The following is a 15,426-nucleotide window of genomic DNA, read 5'->3' as shown; positions in this document are numbered from 1 at the left end:
GGATGCTGGGATCTCCCCGGCTCTGCACCCCGAGCTTCCCTGTCCCTGCCGTCCCTTTGTCCCCATGGAATCAGGGAATGGGTTAGGTTGGAAGGGACCTTAAAGATGATTATATTATATTATATTATATTATATTATATTATATTATATTATATTATATTATATTATATTATATTATATTATATTATATTATATTATATTATATTATATTATATTATATTATATTATATTATATTATATTATATAATATTATATTATATTATATTATATTATATTATATTATATTATATTATATTATATTATATTATATTATTGTATTGTATTGTATTGTATTGTATTGTATTGTATTGTATTGTATTATATTATATCACATCATATCACATCATATCATATCATATCATATCATATCATATCATAGCAATTATTTTTCATTGTAATTTGGACATTTTATCGTTATTTGCTGTATGCTTGTTAACGATTTTTATTATTTTATTGGCATTTTAGCATCATTTCAGTACAACTTTGCACTCATGTGAGCACACATCGGGCAGGCCGGGGGTGGGTCCGGCTCCCGGTGCAGCTCCCGGTGCCGGTGCGGGTCCGGCTCCCGGTGCAGCTCCCGTTTCTGTTCCCGGTGCGGGTCCCTCTGCCATTCCCATTGCCGGTGCAGGTCCCGTTACCGGTCCCGGTGCCGGGCTCGGTGGTGTGAGGATCCCGTTTCCAGTGCTGGTCTCGTTCCCGGTGCGTGGCCCATTTGCGGGTCCCGCTGTGCCCTCTGTCCCTCTGTCCCTCTGTCCCTCTGTCCCTCTGTCCCTCTGTCCCCTCTGTCCCTCTGTCCCTCTGTCCCTCTGTCCCCTCTGTCCCCGCTGTCCCCGCTGTCCCCTCTGTCCCCCTGTCCCTCTGTCCCTCTGTCCCTCTGTCCCTCTGTCCCCTCTGTCCCTCTGTCCCTCTGTCCCTCTGTCCCCTCTGTCCCCGCTGTCCCCGCTGTCCCCTCTGTCCCCCTGTCCCCTCTGTCCCTCTGTCCCTCTGTCCCTCTGTCCCTCTGTCCCTCTGTCCCTCTGTCCCTCTGTCCCCTCTGTCCCTCTGTCCCTCTGTCCCTCTGTCCCCTCTGTCCCCGCTGTCCCCGCTGTCCCCTCTGTCCCTCTGTCCCTCTGTCCCTCTGTCCCCTCTGTCCCTCTGTCCCTCTGTCCCTCTGTCCCTCTGTCCCCTCTGTCCCTCTGTCCCTCTGTCCCCACTGTCCCTCTGTCCCCTCTGTCCCCTCTGTCCCTCTGTCCCTCTGTCCCTCTGTCCCCTCTGTCCCTCTGTCCCTCTGTCCCTCTGTCCCCTCTGTCCCCTCTGTCCCCTCTGTCCCCGCTGTCCCCTCTGTCCCCTCTGTCCCCCTGTCCCCTCTGTCCCTCTGTCCCTCTGTCCCTCTGTCCCCTCTGTCCCCGCTGTCCCCGCTGTCCCCGCTGTCCCCGCTGTCCCTCTGTCCCTCTGTCCCCTCTGTCCCCGCTGTCCCCGCTGTCCCCGCTGTCCCCTCTGTCCCTCTGTCCCCACTGTCCCTCTGTCCCCTCTGTCCCCTCTGTCCCCTCTGTCCCTCTGTCCCCTCTGTCCCCAATGTCCCCTCTGTCCCTCTGTCCCCGCTGTCCCCGCTGTCCCCGCTGTCCCCGCTGTCCCTCTGTCCCTCTGTCCCCGCTGTCCCCGCTGTCCCCTCTGTCCCTCTGTCCCTCTGTCCCTCTGTCCCCTCTGTCCCTCTGTCCCCGCTGTCCCCGCTGTCCCCGCTGTCCCCGCTGTCCCTCTGTCCCTCTGTCCCCGCTGTCCCCGCTGTCCTTCTGTCCCCTCTGTCCGCTCTGTCCCCTCTGTCCCTCTGTCCCCGCTGTCCCTCTGTCCCCTCTGTCCCTCTGTCCCCCTGTCCCCGCTGCCGTTCCCGGTCTGTGGCACTGCCGGCGGTGACCGCCAGGTGGCGCCGCCGGTGCCCCCGCCCCGCAGCCGGCGCGGTGCTGGCGGCGCATGCGCACTGCGCTCGGGGCGCTCCGGTTCCGGGCGCCGCTCCCTCGGTCCCTCCTTCCCTTCCCTCCCTCGGTCCGTCCCTCCGGCCCCGCCGCCCCGGGACCCCCGCGCCCCCCCGCGCTCCCCCAGCCGCGCTGGGCCCCGCCGCGCTCCGGCGGCGGCGGCGGCTCCGGCTTCCCCCGCCCCTTCCGCCCCCCCCGCGCCCCCCCGCCGGCCCAGGCGAGCCCGGAGGCCCCGGCGGCGCCGCATGGAGCAGCCGGCGGCGGGCTGAGCCCCGGCCCGGAGGGAGGTGAGTGACGGCGGCACCGGCCGGGGCGGGCAGCGAGCGGGGCGCGGACAATGGGGCTGCGGAGGTGGAGGGGGGGATGGGGGGGGTGCGAGGGGCTCCGGCCCCGCCTGACCCCCGCTGACCCCGGCACGGCCGCTCCCGCCGCGCCGCCGTCCCCGGGGACCCCTCGTCCCGCTGCCCGTCCTGCCGGGAGGGACCCCCGCGCGTCCATCCCCGCACCGTGCCGGGGGTCCCGCCGCGCCCCGGCCCCCCGGGGCTCCCGCCTCCCCTGCCGCTGCATCCCCATCCCGTACAAAGGCCCGGGGGAACGGGAGGGATCCGGGGGAACCCGGCTGTTCCCAGGGGTTGGCGGCGGCGCCTTGTTGGTTTGAATGTCTTAAAATTCGGGGCTTTTTTTTTTGGTTTTTTTTTTCTTCTTCTTCTTCTTCTTCTTTCTTTTTATTTTTTTTTTCTTTATATTTTTTTTTTTTTTTTTTGGGCAATAAGGCGGCGGCGGGTTATTTATAGCCGCGGCTGTTGCTCGTTGGTTTAGCGAGAGCGAAAGGGGCTGTGCCGTCGGGCGGAAAAAAAAAAAAAAAAAAAGAAGAAGAAGAAAAAAGAAAGAAAAAAAAAAAGTCCCCCACCCCACCCCCGACAAAAATCAAAAAGTCCGGGGGAAAAAAAAAAAAAAGCAAATGGGAGGTTTGAGGGCTGAGGAGGAGGAGGAGGATGGCAGCCTTCCTCCCGGGACAGGGGTTTGTTCCCAGGGGAGGCACGCAGGAGCATCCCGGCAAGGCAGGGAGTGTCCGGAGAGCTCCCCGGAGGGGTGCGGGGGGTTTTGGGAGGGATGAAGCCGTGGGATAACCCCAGGGAGTTTTGGGCTGCCTCTTTGCCCTTTGACCGCTGCCTCCCTCCAGATTTTCGGTCCTGTCCCCGTCCCCAGGTGACAGCACGTGGGACAGGGACACCGGGCTGATCTGTGGTGGAAAATCACCCCGGGGAGTTTTTTATAGGATAAAGGAGGACCAGGAAAACCTCTCTGCAGTGTGGGGCTGGGAGCAGCTTCTCTCCAGGCCTGTCCCCCAGGTGCCTCCAGCTCTCTGACCAGCAGCATCTTCTCTTTCTCTCCAAAAAGAAGTTCAAAACCCCAGGAAAAGAAGCTGCCATCCTCCTTCTCCTCTTTTTTGGCAGCAGGGCACCCAGCGGGGGCTGGTTTGGGGGAGCAGCTCGGAAACGCTGCGAGCTGAGGTGAAGGAGGAGCGTTTTCCTTTCGATTAGAGTAATTGTAGGTGTTCGTTGTAATAACAGCAGATAAGATCTTTCAGAGGCAGGGAGGATGTTGTCTGGTTTGGGGTTGGTCTGGGGTTTTTTTTCTTGTTTGTTTGTTTGAAGTTTAAAGGATTTTATCGGGAGATGGGGATGGGAACACAGCACCTGTTCCCCTTGGGAATGAGGCTTCTCTGCCATCAGCAACCAAACTTGGTTTGAACAGAGTCATCCTGGTGCTGGGCAGGTGCTGCCCCCTCTCATGGTTGGGTTTGAAAGTGAAATGCAGCATCTTTCACCCACCCCATCCCATGGTGATGGTGCTCCTCAGGTGGGACTCGCTCTGGGGGTCCCAAATTCCCCTCCCAACCTGCCTGTGGGTCTGGCACCGCTTGATTTTGTTTCGATTGACGAGAGGAACGCTGTCCCCGGCTCATTTCCCGATGCCCTTTGGATTATCAGAGGTGTTGGCTGTACCTGCCCTGCCCACCTTGGCTGCTGGGCCGGCCTTCCTGCAGGGAAATGCTGGAGCAAGGCTGTGGGGGAGGCGTGGGGATGGACCTGGGGGGCTGAGATCCATCCCTGGGGGGGTGAGATCCATCCCTGGGGGGTGAGATCCATCTCTGGGGGGGGTGAGATCCATCCCTGTGGAGATCAGATCCATCCCTGGGGGGATGAGATCCATCCCTGGGGGGGGTGAGATCCATCCCTGGGGGGGATCAGATCCATCCCTGGGGGGGTGAGATCCATCCCTGGGGGGGATCAGATCCATCCCTGGGGGGATCAGATCCATCCCTGGGGGGGATGAGATCCATCCCTGGGGGGTGAGATCCATCCCTGGGGGGGATCAGATCCATCCCTGGGGGGTGAGATCCATCCCTGGGGCTCCTGCACAGATAGATGCTCCACTGGGGAAAAGAGGCAGGCGGGTTTTGGCAGAGGCTGGGTTCACCTGAGCACATCCCAAGCCCCAATTCAGGCACGGGGAGCGTGCACAAGGGGCAAACCCTGGCCTGGCAGGGCTGGGAACAGCCAAACCCAGCACTCAGCTCTGCCCAGTCGGCCAGGCTGCTCCCTGGCTAATTTTTTCTAATTATTATGAATTTCTTTCATGTGCTGCCGCACATCCTCCTTGAGGAGAGAAGGGGCGATGCCCATGTTTTCCCGGAAGGCACGAGATGCTGCTTTTAAGCTCTGGATCCACTCCTCCAGCATCTCCAGGTCCTTCTCCCAGCCCAGCATCCCAGGGGAGGCGCGGGGCTGGCGGAAGCGGGGCCGGGGCTGGCCCGGGTGACGCGCAGCAGGAACTGCTGGCTGTCACATGAGGCCATCGGGGGGCTGCTCAGCAGCTGCCCCGTGTGGTTTCCACCTCCTCCTCCTCCTCCTCCTCCTCCTCAAGTCTCAGCTTCGAGGCAGAAATTAGGTAACGATCAAAAAGAAAATGAGGCTCAGAGGAGGAGGGTCTGTGTCAGGCTGAGGGGCAGCCCCTGGTGCTGGAACCACCTCCCTGTTTAAAACTGAAAGGAAATTTATTGTGTGTAATTACAACAATGCCACAGTCCAGTGCCGTGGATATCCACGATCCAGGAAGATAAAGAAGCCTGGGCTGTATGAAGCGTGTTCTTGGTGGGGTTTGCTCAGGCAGTTTCTTCTTTAGCAAGGGAAAAAAACCTCTCTTTATTTCATATTTCTCTTTATTCATAGGCAGGCTATGAATTTTGTATCCTCGCTGCATTTGTCAAATATAAATGCCGGTGACATCCCTGAGCTGAAAGCCCAAACAAACGGCCTTGGGGATTGGGAGGATTCCTGCACGGGGTGGGAAATGTGGGATGAACCTTTGGGCATCCCTTGCACTGGCTCCAGGCTTTCCCCAGCTGGTCACACCTCGGGCTCAGCCTCCATCCTGCTGATTTTGGGATGCTGGGGAATAAGGCCTGGCCGGTGGGAAGCGCTGACTCAGGGCTTTGGGCTGAGCTCTCCTTGAGCAACACCCGGAACCAGGCTGAGCTCGGTGTCCCCACGGGACGCTGGCCGGGGAGCAGGGCTGACAGCCCCAGCCATGGGAAACTCCCTCCTTAAACCTCCTTCCCTGCTTCAGCTAAATCCCTCCTCGGCCTGAGAGAGCCGAGTTTATTCCCTGGTGTTCTGCTGCTGCGTTTCAGACTGGCGGGATCCAGACCCCTCTGGCTGAAATTTTTCGTTCCGTGCCGGGTGTAAATCCAAAATTTAAGCAAAGATCAGCTTGGAAGGGCAGGCTGTTGGAGCTGGGAATGTTCTGGGGGGTTGCACTCCCAGCTGGAGCTGCCCAGCCCAGCATTGCTGTCCCCTGGATCCTGGCACCCCTGGCACTGTCCCATCAGGCTGGGTGCGGGTGCCATCTCCAGGGGCTTCTCCCAGCCTGGCTGGGAGAGAAACCGACCCACAGCTGTGGTGATGGAAACCCCTCTGGTCCCCAAAGCTCGTCCTGGGGGCCAACACCTGAGCCTCGACGTCTCGGCTGCCGAGAGCAGAGCGCCGTGTGCCACGTCCCCACCCTGGGGAAGGTGAGGAAGGTGAGGAGGGTGAGGAAGGTGAGGAGGGTGAGGAAGGTGAGGAAGGTGAGGAAGGTGAGGAAGGTGAGGAGGGTGAGGAAGGTGAGGAGGGTGAGGAAGGTGAGGAGGGTGAGGAAGGTGAGGAGGGTGAGGAAGGTGAGGAGGGTGAGGAAGGTGGCAGCGTGACGCCTTTTCCGGAACACTGCAGGCACGTGGTGGAAACAGGGCTGTGTTCTCACCGCGCTCTTCCTCCCCACGGCTCTGCCCCTTATCTCCTTCCTCCTCCCGTCCTCGGCCTTGCCCCCGTTTCACTTCCTCCTTCCCAAAATACTCCCGGCTGCTGACAGCAGGGCTGCTGTTGGTGACCTCGCTGGATGTGGTGAATTCACAGATATTTGGGTGGCTTTTGGGGGTTGCTCTGCCTGTGTCCCGCTCTGTGCCCCCCAGCCCGGCACGACCCCGCTGCCCCGGCCCAAGAAAGCCTGGTTTGATTCCGGGGCCGGTGATTTCATCCCTTGCCGGGGGCCGGAGCGGCGGGAATAAAGGCGGGTTTGTTCCCCTCCCACACACCCATCCCAGAGCACGGCACCCCCGGGCACTGCGTCCCCCTGGGCTTTGGGAGCTGCACATTCCGCAGTCCCAGCGGTTTTTAGCCAGCGGGGAGTAGTTTTGGTTTATTTCTTTTGGATCCCGGGCCTGGGAAGCTCTCTGGGCTGGATGTTTCCACGTGTGGGTCACCAGGGAAAGCAGGGCCCTGGCTGTGCAGCCTGGGAGAGGAGTGGGATGGGCCTCCCAGAGGTCATCTCCATTCCCTTCCCTTCTCTGGGCATCTCCACCCGTCTGCTCCACGCTGGATTTTTCCTTGGTGCAGATGCTGCGCTCAAAAACTCCGTTCTTAAGAAGCTGTATCCGTGCAAATGCCTCCTAATCCGGGTGAGCGGCTCCGCGCCGGTCCCGCCCCGGCTGCGGGGGCTGAGCGCGCCCAGGCTTCCCACTTCCACCCCAGTTTGGGGATGTTTTGGATCAGCACCTCGGGCAGGAGCTGTTCCTGGCGGGAGAAGAGGTGCTCAGCTGGCCCCTGAGCATCCCGTGGGGATCCTCGCCGCCTGTGCCCGCTCTCAGCCGCCCTGTCACCCCCGTGCAGGTCTCATGGTACCGAGTGACGCGTCCCCCCTGTGAGAGTCGCTCCCCTGCCTCCTGAGAAGATGTCAGGGATGCAGGTGAGGCTGAGGAGGGGCGGGGATGGAGCCCTCCAGAGGTTTAAATAGACCCCGTTTGGGTTCTCAGCTGCGCTGGGGGCACCCTGAGGGTCAGGGGTGCCGGGGGTGGGTGACACACTCAGGCCAGGCTCTGATGGCACTCCCTGCTCCTGGCCAGGCCGTGTGGCCGTCCGGTACAGAATGTATCGCCAAGTACAACTTCCACGGTACCGCCGAGCAGGACCTGCCCTTCAGCAAAGGAGACGTCCTCACCATCGTCGCTGTCACCAAGGTAAAGCCTCCCCTTTCCCAGGGACACCGTCCTGCCACGGGCAGCCCCTGCTCCTGCCAGCCCCGCTGGGCGCCAATCGGGCCACGCGCTCCCTTAATTAATCCACGGCCTCGTTAGTTAAGGTTTCTCCGAAATGCCGGCGCCTCCTGGGAGGGATGGGAGAGGCAGCGGTCTGGGCTCTGCTCCGGGGAAGGAAAAGAGGGGCTGTGGGTTTGGGGGGCTCTGGGAGGGTGCTTGGTTGGGTGGCCCCAGCAATGGGATGCCCTGCTCATCCCATCCTTCCTGCGCGGGGGTAGCGGGGTGCTCGGGTGGGATGCAGCCATCCCCAGGGCTCCTGGTGACATCCTGCTGTCCCCACAGGATCCCAACTGGTACAAGGCGAAGAACAAGGTGGGCCGCGAGGGCATCATTCCCGCAAACTACGTCCAGAAGCGGGAAGGGGTCAAAGCTGGCATCAAGCTCAGCCTCATGCCGTGAGTATCCAGCCGAGCTGGATCCGGGGGGAGGCGGCTTGGGCTGGAGCATCCCTGTGGCCAGAGCCGTGTCCCAGCAGGATGGACATTCCTCCCAGCAAGATCGGGGGGCAGCAGCGTGGGTTTGGGATTGGGATTTGCCGCTGGGGAGAGCTCTGAGTGTTCTGGGAGGTTTCGGGAGGTGACAGATGGTTGGGCTGCGTTTTAAGTTGGTTTTTTCCCCCGAGGCTGGGGTTGTAAAGGCTGCTAGGAGGAAGAGGGAAGGTTGGGATGGGATAAGTACACAAGCGATGGGAGATGGAGAGGTTTGATGTTCCTGCCACATCCCAGAGCTGCCAGTGACTCCCGGTCTGGAGGAGGAACCCTCTGGGAGCGTGCAGAGGGGCTGAATGCCAGCTCCAGGAGGGCAGCAGGACGCCATGGAAGGAGCTGTGTCACGGGCTGGGTGGGGACAGCGTGGAGGAGCACGGCCAGGCAGGCAGGGACCAAAGCTGCTCCACGTCCAAACACGGCCCCCCAGGGGTGCAGCCAGCCCTCACCCCACGCTCCGTGTGCCCTGCAGGTGGTTCCACGGGAAGATCACACGGGAGCAGGCGGAGAGGCTGCTGTACCCCCCTGAGACGGGGCTGTTCCTGGTGCGGGAGAGCACCAACTACCCCGGGGACTACACACTGTGCGTCAGCTGTGAGGGCAAGGTGGAGCACTACCGCATCATCTACTCCTCCAGCAAGCTCAGCATCGACGAGGAGGTCTACTTCGAGAACCTCATGCAGCTGGTGGAGGTGAGGCCTCAGCTGGCATCTCCCTCCAGCCCCCGTGGGGGACACGCGGGGACATCGGAGCTTGTGGGGCTCCGGAGCTTGGGAGGCGGCGCGCGCTCTTCCTCCTGTGCTGACGCCCCGGGGTGGGGATGCTGGGGACAGAGGGACCTTGGGCTGCCACCGAGCCCATCCGTGGCCTGCTGCTGCCACCTGCTGGGACCTCAGAGCCCGGCACGGCCTGCGCGGGACCCCCAGCCCTGGCTGTCCCCCGGGCTGTCCCCCACGCCGCGCCGTGTCCCCCCAGCACTACACCACGGACGCGGACGGGCTCTGCACCCGCCTCATCAAGCCCAAGCTGATGGAGGGCACGGTGGCAGCGCAGGACGAGTTCTCCCGCAGTGAGTGGCCGTGCCCCCCTCCCCGGCCCCTGGGGACCCCCCCACTGCACCCCCTCACTCCCCCTTCTCCCCACTTCAGGCGGCTGGGCCCTCAACATGAAGGACCTCAAGTTGCTACAGATCATTGGCAAAGGGGAATTCGGAGGTGAGCCCGCTGTCCCCAGCCCGTGGTGGCCCTGAATGTGGTGGGGGGCTCCTCTGTAGGAGGGTCCGGGGTGCTGGTGGGGCCCCAGGAGGCTGGGATGCTTCCCAGTGCCTCCTGTGCCCGTCTCTCCTGGCCTGCAGACGTGATGCTGGGGGATTACCGGGGGAACAAAGTCGCCGTGAAGTGCATTAAAAACGACGCCACAGCGCAGGCCTTCCTGGCAGAGGCGTCCGTCATGACGTGAGTGTCACCCTCAGCGGGGGGACAGCGGGAGGGAGGGGACACCTTTGTCCCTGTGAGCAGGGGTGGGTGGTCCCTGATGGCCCCTGGGAGCCCCTCGTGTCCCCAAATCCTCTCCCTGAGCCCTCGTGTGCCGCGCAGGCAGCTCCGACACAGCAACCTGGTGCAGCTCCTGGGGGTGATTGTGGAGGAGAAGAGTGGTCTTTACATCGTCACCGAGTACATGGCCAAGGTGAGACCCCCACCCCGGCCACCCACCCCCTGCTCTGTCCCCTCGTGCCCCCCACGCTCCTGGGGCTTCACCCTGGCACGGCTGGGTCATCCTGGCTGGGGCTGCAGGGCTGCCTGGGGGTGTCCCATGTCCCATCCCTGGCTCCCAGCGGGGGTTGGCATCCCCAGATGTGCCCCATCACCGCAGTGGGACATTATCCTTGTGTCCCCTCATTCGAAGGGACATCTCCCCTGCTCCTGCCCCATCGTAAACGGGCATTGTCCCCAGATCCTGCCCCGTAAGGGAGGGGACATCATCCATGGGTCCTGCCCCAGTTTAAAGGGACATCATCCATGGGTCCTGCCCCAGTTTAAAGGGACATCATCCATTGGTCCTGCCACAATTTAAAGGGACATCATCCATTGGTCCTGCCACAATTTAAAGGGACGTCATCCACGGGTCCTGCCCCAATTTAAAGGGACATCATCCATGGGTCCTGCCACAATTTAAAGGGACATTGTCCCCAGATCCTGCCTCACAAGGGAAGGGACATCATCCATGGGTCCTGCCCAAATTTAAAGGGACATCATCCATGGGTCCTGCCCCACAAGGGACATCATCCCCTGGTCCTGCCCCACAAAGGAAGGGACATCCTCTCTGGGTCCTGCCCCATGAGGACATCATCCCCAGGTCCTGCCCCACAAGGGGCATCATCATCCCCAGATTCTGCCCCATCTTAAAGGGACGTCATCCCCAGATCCTGCCCCACGAGGGAGGGGGCAGCAGGTGGGCTGCAGCCCCTGCTGAGCCCACATCTCTCCATCCCTCGTGCAGGGCAGCCTAGTAGATTACCTGCGGTCACGCGGGCGGTCGGTGCTCGGGGCAGACTGTCTGCTCAAGTTCTCCCTGTAAGTACTGCGCCCCACACCCTCACCTGCCCCACCCGCGCCCTGGGACCGCCCTGCCGACCCCCCTTGTGCTGTCCACCCCTCCCAGAGATGTCTGTGAAGCCATGGAGTACCTGGAAGCCAACAACTTCGTGCACCGGGACCTGGCAGCGAGGAACGTGCTGGTCTCGGAGGACAACATCGCCAAGGTCAGCGATTTCGGGCTCACCAAGGAAGCCTCTTCCACACAGGACACGGGCAAGCTGCCCGTCAAGTGGACAGCACCAGAAGCACTTAGAGAAAAGGTGGGTGAGCCCAGGGGGCTACGGTGGAAGCTGCAGGAAGGGGGAACATCCCAGGCTGCTCTAAAGAGCAGCGTCGCACTGTGGGAGCCCAAAACCAGCTGCCCCGAGGGTGGGGAATATCCCTTACCCCCCATCCCTGCTCACAGGGCTTCTCTCCCCTCCCTTCCTCCCTGCAGAAATTCTCCACCAAGTCGGACGTGTGGAGCTTCGGGATCCTCCTCTGGGAAATCTACTCCTTCGGGCGAGTGCCTTATCCGAGAATTGTGAGTGATGAGCCCCCCCTCGGGGCTGGATTTCAGGGGTGGGGGGGAGCTGAGCTCTGCTCTGGGAAGAGCCCCTCCCTGACAGCCCGGGTTTCCCCCAGCCCCTGAAGGACGTGGTGCCCCGTGTGGAGAAGGGCTATAAGATGGATGCTCCAGACGGTTGTCCGGCCGTCGTCTACGAGGTGATGAAGAAGTGCTGGACCCTGGACCCCGGCCACCGGCCGTCCTTCCACCAGCTCCGTGAACAGCTAGTGCATATCAAAGAGAAGGAGCTCTACCTGTGAGAGGGGGGCTCTGCCACCCCACAGCCGCAGGGGACCCACGCTGGGGGGGACCAGGGTGTGGGCAGCCCCCCTGCCCCACCACGGCACCAGGAGGGAGCCCCGGGGGTCTGGGTGTCCCCCTCCCCTGCCCCAATTCCCCCGGTTGCTTCCAAACTTCCAAATCTGTCAGTTTTTATTTTTATTTTCTAGGTTTGGGTTTGTTATTTTTCATTTTGGTCTCCCACGCTTTTTTTTTTTTTTTTATTTTATTATTATTATTATTATTTTTGTGGGTTTTTTTTTTTTTTGTCGTTTTCTCAGTTTTGGGGGGGCGTTTATTGTTTTGGGTTGGTTTTTTGGGTTTTTTTGGGTTTTTTTGTCGTTGTTTTTTTATTATTTCAAGCAGGGCCCAGCTGAACGCCGGGCGTTTTACTAAAGTACGAATCTTATTTTTTAATGTAATTAAAAGAAGAAAAAAAAAAAAAATAAGGAAAAAAAAAAAAAAGAGAGAAGAAGGTTGTTAAAAGGAGAATAATAATAAATAAACCAATGAAACGGACACATGAAAAGGAAACCCCCAGCGACAGAAGTGATGGTTGACGGGGAGACGCTGGACTCGCCGCCCGGTCGGGAGAGCGCGGCCGCGTCCCCGCCAGACGCTTTTTATTTTTTGGGTTGTTTTGCTTTAAACTCGTTGCAATGTTTGCATGCTGTCTCCAGAGGCCTTTTTTTCCAGTCCTGTCCAGTGCTTTATTCTCATGTAATGCTACCGACTGTGAGATTAAAAACTGTAATAAAAAAAAAACCATTCCATACGGACGCGGCACACCCTGCCTCCGCCCCCCTCTGTCGCCACTGGGTCCGGGGGTCCCCCGGCAGGGAAAAAGGGAGGATGGACCCCCCATCTCCTCCCCAAACAGGTAGGGGATGAGGCTCCATCCTGTGAGAACACGGTTGTGACAGGGGTGAAGCTGCCAAGGGGTGCCAAAGCTCCCCTTCAGTCCGGGCTTTGCTTTGTGATGCTCTGAGCGGGCAGGGGATACAGTTTGGGGTTGATTCCTGAACCTCACTGCCTTCCCTCCCGTGTCCCAGGCCCCCTGAGCCCAAAGCTGTCCCCGTGAAGTCCCTGGAGGGAGCTGGGTGGAGGTGGCGTCTGGCAGCTTTAGAATAGTTCCCCTCATCTGCAGGGAATTATTCAGCGTTAAACCACGCCGGCTCTGCTGGCTGCCTGCTTGGCAAACCTCGGGCCGGAGCTCTCTGCTGCCTTTGGACCGGGATTGGCACCGAGATTCCGCTTGGAGGAGCCGTTAAAGGGGGAAAAAGGAGCGCTGGGACACGGGCAGAGCTCAGGGATGTGTGGGATGGAGCCTGCAGAGGGGACATGTGCTGCTGCCCCATTCCTTGGGACCTCGGGGTGTCCGCAGGGATGAGGATGAGGATGAGGATGAGGATGAGGATGAGGATGAGGATGAGGATGAGGATGAGGATGTGATGTAGCTCCATAGGGTTTCCTCTCCCCTGGGCTGACCCCCCTCCTGTTGTCCACGTCCCCCCCCAGTTCCTCCCAGCGCTCCAGCAGGGCCCAGCCAGATAAGCAGCTTTACTTTTTGGGGCTTATGAAGATTAAAGTCATTTACAGGCAAAGCCTGCAAGAAACGGCTTTGGGAATGGTGAGAAATGCCCAGAACCTTCACGTGATGGGAGACAGCAGGGACAGGTCTGCTCCTGTCCCCCGCTGTGTGCCCTGGGTTGCTGCTGGGGACAGACACCTGGCAACCATCAAAGGATGGGGGAAACTCACCCCAAAAATTATTCAGATCCTTGATTATTTCGATTTTTTTTTTAAATTTTCCTCCAAATGGCAGCACACTTCCCATTTTTAAGACTGTGCCTGGTCTCAGGAGTGCTGTTTGGTGCCTCAGCATCCTCTGGGATGTAGTTGAAGGATGCTGAGAGAACTGCTGGAAGAAATCACATTCTCCGCTGCAGACCAGGGAATTTAACCCTGCCACCACCGTGCCTCAGTTTCCCCACACGGAGAGGGTCGCTCCTGCCTTGGGGCTCTCTCGCTCATCCTGGATCCCTCCAAGTGATTTGTCCCGAGGGATGTCGGGGCTGTCTCCATCGGCAGCAGCGTGGGCAGAGGGGACAAGGCTGAGTGACACCCCGGGGCTCCCAAGTGCTGGCTCACATCATGTGCCCTTCCTCCTCCTCCTCCTCCTCCTCCTCCCTCGGGCGATGAGATGGGCACTGGGCCCAGTTGTGTCAGCTCCCATCCTGCCTCAAATTCCCGGCGTGAATCATCCTCAGTGCAGGGCGTTATTGCCGTGGCACACCGGGACCTCTCCCGCAGGGAACAGGGACACGGAGCCTAAAAACGCTCTGCAAAATCCAGCTTTGGGTTCCGGCCCGCTCAGCGGGATCCCAGCTGGGGCTGGAGCTCGGCATCCCAGCCGGATCAGGACAGGGCTGCGGAGAGCTGGGATTTGGGGTGTGGAACCTGCCGGGGGTGAAAGGACCATCTCCATCCTTTGCTTTTCCATCCCTGCACCTCACACTGAGCCGAATCATCCACTCCAGCACCGGCCCTGGCTTCCCCCGCTCCCCGCAGCTCCTCTTTCCTCCCCTGCAGGGCTCCTTCCACAAGCTCTGGCTCCCACACCCTGCCTGCCTCCTCCCCGTTACCCGCGGGGCTGCAGTGAGCCTTCCTCGCCCTAAACACCCCAAAATCCCCGTCTCCCTTCCAAGGACCCCAATTCCAGCTGCGGCAGCCGCTCGCTTCTCATTTCCCGGCGTGAAGGATCCTCCGTCCCGAGGGGAGAGGGTGCGCTGAGCCCCCCACGGGCGGCTCAGCTCTCTCTGTGCTGCTTGCAGCTAATTACCAGCCCTAATTACGGCCCTTCTGCTCCATCCTCGGAGCAGAACCCCTGGCATCCCTCGCCGGCATCTGCGCGCTGCCGGCACCTCCTCCCCCCTCCGCGATCGACTTTATCACAAGGACTATTTTTAGCGTGATGTACAAAGCCATTCCCATCACCGTTCCGTGGCGTTCACCTCTCTCTCTCTCCCCCTTTTTTTGTGCTTTTTTTTAATTTTATCTTTTTTATTTTATGGGGTTTTTGTTTTTTTGGTTTTTTTTTTTTTTGTTGTTTTTTTGGTTTTTATGGGGGGGGCGGGATTAGGGTTTTGGGGGGATTTTTTGTTTGGTTTTTTTTCTGGTTTTGGGGTTTTTTTGTTTGTTTTTGGTTTTTGGGGTTTTTTTTTTCCTTCTGAGCACTCCAGGAAATGAAGACAGAGCTGGGAAGATCCCCCGTGGGAACGCTGTGTGTGTGTGTGTGTGTGTGTGTGTGTCGGGGCTGGCGTGTGCCTTTGCTCGGGGCTCGCTCTCCACCAGCGGCACGGAGCAGCACATGCTCTCCCCATGTGCCTGTTTACATGCTCTGTATGTCTGTCCCGCTGCATTTGTGTCACGGCTCGGCTGCAGACCGTGCCAGCCTCCCCCAGCACCTCCCTCCTCTTCCTCACCTCGCACAGCACCCTCCTCCCAGCGGGAATCGCAGCCGCCTGGCTTCTCCGCGGTGAGCTGCATCCCCTCCTCTTGTGCGGCACCCCAAAACCTCTCTGGTCTCTGGGATAGGGGCTGTGAGTCCCGTGTGACAGGAGCATTCCCAGCCCAAACCTCCAGCCTTTGGGACAGGGGCTTTGTGTTCTGTGTGACCATTCCCACCCCAAATTCCCCCATCCCTTGGGATGGGTGTTCTGCACCACAGGACCATTCCCACCCCAAATCCCTGCACTCCTTGGGATGGATGTTCTGCACCACAGGACCATTCCCAGCCAAAATCCCTCCATCCCTTGGGACAGGGGCTTTGTGTTCTGTGTGATCATTCCCACCCCAAACCTCCATCCTTTGGGACAGGGGCTTTGTGTGA

General features: G+C 59.5%; 1 protein-coding gene across 2 annotated transcripts; it reads left to right on the top strand.

Moving 5' to 3' along the window:
* Nucleotides 1–2,004: 2,004 nt before the first annotated feature.
* On the top strand, nucleotides 2,005–12,320 carry CSK (C-terminal Src kinase). Of its 2 annotated transcripts, none has more exons than XM_086849452.1 (13): nucleotides 2,005–2,278; nucleotides 7,202–7,277; nucleotides 7,435–7,548; nucleotides 7,909–8,021; nucleotides 8,584–8,803; nucleotides 9,087–9,180; nucleotides 9,260–9,325; nucleotides 9,466–9,565; nucleotides 9,707–9,797; nucleotides 10,611–10,684; nucleotides 10,773–10,968; nucleotides 11,145–11,231; nucleotides 11,333–12,320. In XM_086849452.1, the coding sequence occupies exons 2-13, from the start codon at nucleotides 7,263–7,265 to the stop codon at nucleotides 11,513–11,515; spliced, it is 1,353 nt and encodes a 450-aa protein (XP_086705578.1). In that variant the 5' UTR covers nucleotides 2,005–2,278; nucleotides 7,202–7,262; the 3' UTR covers nucleotides 11,516–12,320. The 2 variants fall into 2 exon arrangements, with proteins under 2 accessions (XP_086705578.1, XP_086705580.1); XM_086849454.1 differs by lacking the exon at nucleotides 2,005–2,278 and adding an exon at nucleotides 4,325–6,990.
* Nucleotides 12,321–15,426: the final 3,106 nt, after the last annotated feature.

Source organism: Cyanistes caeruleus, chromosome 13 (assembly GCF_971803275.1).
Source record: "Cyanistes caeruleus chromosome 13, bCyaCae1.hap1.1, whole genome shotgun sequence".
Taxonomy (NCBI): Eukaryota; Metazoa; Chordata; class Aves; order Passeriformes; family Paridae; genus Cyanistes; species Cyanistes caeruleus.
Note: the sequence above shows the minus strand (reverse complement) of the source record. Positions and strands in the feature narration are given on the sequence as shown.

Coding starts and splice junctions, on each gene's coding strand:
- CSK (XM_086849452.1), top strand. Junction 9,326..9,465: donor TGGCAAAGGGGAATTCGGAG/GTGAGCCCGCTG, acceptor CCTGGCCTGCAG/ACGTGATGCTGGGGGATTAC. Junction 11,232..11,332: donor GAGTGCCTTATCCGAGAATT/GTGAGTGATGAG, acceptor GGTTTCCCCCAG/CCCCTGAAGGACGTGGTGCC.